The following is a 3,929-nucleotide window of genomic DNA, read 5'->3' on the forward strand; positions in this document are numbered from 1 at the left end:
CGTGGCCATGCCTGGGAACCTACTTGGCTTTGCAGCCAGAGCTGGGCTCAAAATGGCCCAGCCGCTGGAGGGATGTGGGGTCAGCTCTTTGGGGGCAGATGGTGGCCCCATCTCCAGCACAGCCAGTTTGGACACGGCTTAGTGGTGCTGCTTGGTACCCAGGAGATGGCAGCAAACCCTCGCACCGAAACCAGGCACTCAGAGGGGGACAAAAATCAGGGATGTCGGGGCTTCCACCCCTCTGGCTCCATCACAGCTCTGGCTCCTCTGCCTACAGACCCTGCACCCAGGGTTACACGCTATGGACCAAAAGCCTGTGGCAGAGCAGGAACAGGCAATAGGACAACTGGCGGCCCCAGCCAGGAGAACGGTTGCAAGGACTGTGGCCATAGGTGTGGGGACAACCCCAAACGTGACTTCTCTCACGGCTGTACCCTTGCAGCACTCATCCCCTGGGTGCCACCTTCGCACTGGAGCAGTGTGGGCAGAGGGAGCTGCCTTGTGTCCATTTTAAATCCTGCATCCATCTAGGACGGCCACAACCCTTTTCTCTTCCCTTTTCCTTCCCAATTCTTTTCTGACTAATTTTAAAACCCACTTGTGATAACAGCGGGGTGGGGTGGGCAGCAGCCACTGGGAAAGCTGGGGCGAGGCATCCCCGGGCAGCCAGGATGGAGAGGGTGGGAGAGGAGAGGGGGGATGAAGGCCTGGCCAGAAACTCGCCCCAGGGCTCCCAGCCTCACCATGGGAGATGCTGCCAGGACGTCCGGCCATTTCCTTCCCACAAGGAAGGGTTTCTCTTTGAGAAAATTACCTCTGCCCAGCGTGGCTCCCCCAGACGAGGGGAGCGGCCGCCCGGGGTGTCCCTGACCCCTGCCCTTTGGCTGCTGGTTTGCTGCCCTTTCCCCACCAAGCTGCATCTGCCACTCATTAACCGCCGAAGGAAGCTGCTTTCCCAGAGGAAGGGTCGCTGCCCGCCCCACCGGACCCGAGCCCGTCCCCGTGCCGCAGGCAGGGTCCTGGGTAGCTCCTGGTGACTGCAGGGCTCAGACCCTGCCCCAGATCAGGCCCCAGCTGCCCCTTACCGGTCTCCTTTCGATCTGCGTTTCTGGAGGCTCTTGCCCTTGGGTCTCCTCTCGCTGCCGATGCAGAAGACGCCCCCCGGGCCGGTGACCCGGATGGACTCCAAACCTTTGGATGATTTCTTGAAGGTGAACTCAACAGCTTCGCCCTCCTTCAGGCTGCGGAAACCCTCCATGTGGAGCTTGCTCTGGGGGGGCACAGGGGAAGGACAGGGGTCAGCGCAACAAGCCCCAGCCCAGCAAACACCTCCCGTGGCACAAGAGTTGCCAATGTCCCCCCATGCCTGCCCCTGTGAGGGGATGTTCATCAGGGAACCAAGCTCAACCAGGCGCCTTCATCTCCCAAAAATCTCTGGAGCCCCATTTGATAATGTGGAGCCTTCAGTGAGCTGAGCCACCCGGCCTAGTGGAGCTCACTGGTTTGGCAAGCAAGGGCCAGCAAAGCCAGCTCTGACCCAAATTTCAGGAGCATTTGCTGCAAAAAGCGAGTTCTCAGTAATGCAAACCAGCCCCCTCCTCACACCCAGCCCCACGCTGGGGAGCGAGAGCCGCCCCTGCACCTCCCAACACCCCGGGCCAGGGATGCTCACGGGGAGATCCAAAACATCATTTTAAAAAGACAAAAGGATCTCAAGGCTTTGCACAGGCATGCGCAACCCTGCTCGGGGCTGGACCCACAGCAAGGCCAGCGGGCTGGAAGCTGGCGCTGCTGGCCCAGCGTCCCAGCCAGCCCCCTGCACTGCAGCCCCCTTGCTGCAGCTCACCTCGGTTCAAGCCCTTCAAGTGCCCCCAGTAATTAATTAAGCAGCCATTTGGCCCTGGATCATCACTGCTGGGGGCATCTCCTGTCCCTCCCAGTATCGCCACATCAGTTGTCACTGTGCAATCAAACTCGGGAGTTCAGACCCAGGCTGGGGAAGGGGGGTGTGAGATGACAGAAAAATCCACTCCACTTCCATGAGCTCCGTGTCTGTTTTAGCAGAACAAATTCATAAGGAATTTGGGCGATGCAGCTAACGTCTCTTGTCCCCCCGCCCCCCATGCCAGCAAGCGCTGCCGTGAGCATCTCTGCCTGCTCTGCTGGACCAGGACCACCACATCCCAGGCAGCGATTCGAGCAGGGCTTTCACTCGACTTCGTTAGCGGAGCCCAAACGAGCGTGAGCAAAGAGTTAAGGGGGATTTGCTGGTAGAGGGAGGAGCAGCTCCATCGGGCTGGGGATTCCCGGCAGAGCCAGCGCCAATGCCTGCGCCGCTGCAGCAAGACCCTGCATTTATGAATGGAGCATCTCCCCCATTCATGGCCCAGCGAGTTCCCTTCACGTGGGCTGCAGCCTCCCATTCTTCCCACACCGAGCTTCTGCGGGGCCTGGACGGCTCCCCTCTCCCTTCCCCTCTTCCACCCCTAAATCTCCCCAGGACCCACGTGGAAACACCTCACATAAAAGCAGAGAGGAAGAAATGTTGTTGGGATTTAGGAGTGATTTTTTTTTCAGTGGGGTCTTGTAAGACCTGTGTGTCCGTGGGCACACGAGGGAAGTGGGAACGCAACAGAGCTCGAGGAAAAACCCTCAAGGCCCCTTTTTCTGCTGCTTTTCCCCCTGCTTCTGTGTCTGGGGGCCCAGCTCTGGGTGGGACAAGACCGCAGGGGCTGGGCCAAGTCACCCACATCCACCCAGTCTGCTTGCCCACGGGGACAGAGTCCAGGGCAGTCTGGATGGGATCGCCAGAAACTTTTGCTCTCTGACCCGCTCCTGCTCCCAAAAGGGAGAGCCAAACCACAAGCTATGAGGTCCCCAATGACAAGGGGGATGCGACAGGAGCTCAGCAGCAACCTCTGCCCGTCCAGGACTGGTCTGGGCAGTCCCATCACCACCCACCACTGGCAAACACCCTGCAATGGCCAGACGCTGCTCCCCAACCCCAGCTCAGCTCTCCCCCAGTGCTGAGCACCACCGGGAAGATGCTGAGCATCACCCAAGCAGGAGCTCTGTGTCCAAAGCAGCTGCCAGCACAACACAGGAGGTGCCCAGCTCAGCCTTAGCACCTTGGGGTCAGCTACCAACCCTGCCCCATCCCCAACGTGCCACCCCACCAGCCCCCTCAAACCCCCTGTACAAGGTGATTTGGGCAACGGCGGGCGCCCCCCAGTTTGCCCCGCTCCAGCAGCAACCCCGGCATTTCAGGGGCAAGGAGCTGAGCATCCCTCCATGGTGAGCATCACTCCATGGCACAGGAGGCAGCTCCGGAGGCTGGGGGATGAGGGCCAGCCACCTCCCGCAGATCCTTATCGGGGGTGTTTACAGCCCGGCTGGCCCAGCTGTGTTTACACGGCAGAGATGAAAACTCCCAGGCGTTTGGCCCCAAGCTTCAGGACAAAGCTGAGCTGTGGCAAGGGGGACCTCAATGCACAGGCTGGGTCCCCCCAGCTCAGCCCACGTCCTTGGGAACCATCACCCATGGGCAGCCAAACTGCTGCACCCCCAGTGCCTGGGGGATCCAGCTCCTTCCCCTCGTGAGCCATCCGCTACCCCCATTTTGAGGAAGAGGAGGGCTGGGGCAGAAGCTGCCAAAAACCCCCCTGCCCCCTTCCCAAAACCCACACATTGCTGGCATTCCTCTGTTATCAGATAGGTAATCAAACTGCAGCCCATTGAATTAGCTGCATACCTCCTGCATCTGAAAGGAAGGGGCCCAGAGCCCCTGTCCCACACCACACACAAAGCCGGAGCCTTCCCAGGCCTCCACACACACACACACACACCACCCCCCCCAAAAAATAAAGAGAGGAAGGGGGGGATTGGAGCGAGCCGGGGATGCTGGGGATGAGGGGGAGCGCAGGGGAGGG

The 3,929-nt window shown here is 60.2% G+C and overlaps 1 protein-coding gene across 1 annotated transcript in view; it reads right to left on the reverse strand.

The window, feature by feature from the left end:
* LIN28A (lin-28 homolog A) overlaps window positions 1-3,929 on the reverse strand; it is an 11,917-nt gene that overhangs the window by 1,994 nt on the left and 5,994 nt on the right. Inside the window, exon 2 of the mRNA XM_009648550.1 lies at window positions 1,088-1,270. Within this exon, the coding sequence (XP_009646845.1) occupies window positions 1,088-1,270 (183 nt within the window). The remainder of the gene's footprint in view (window positions 1-1,087; window positions 1,271-3,929) is intronic.

Source organism: Egretta garzetta, unplaced genomic scaffold, assembly GCF_000687185.1.
Source record: "Egretta garzetta isolate BGI_Z169 unplaced genomic scaffold, ASM68718v1 scaffold101, whole genome shotgun sequence".
NCBI lineage: Eukaryota > Metazoa > Chordata > Aves > Pelecaniformes > Ardeidae > Egretta > Egretta garzetta.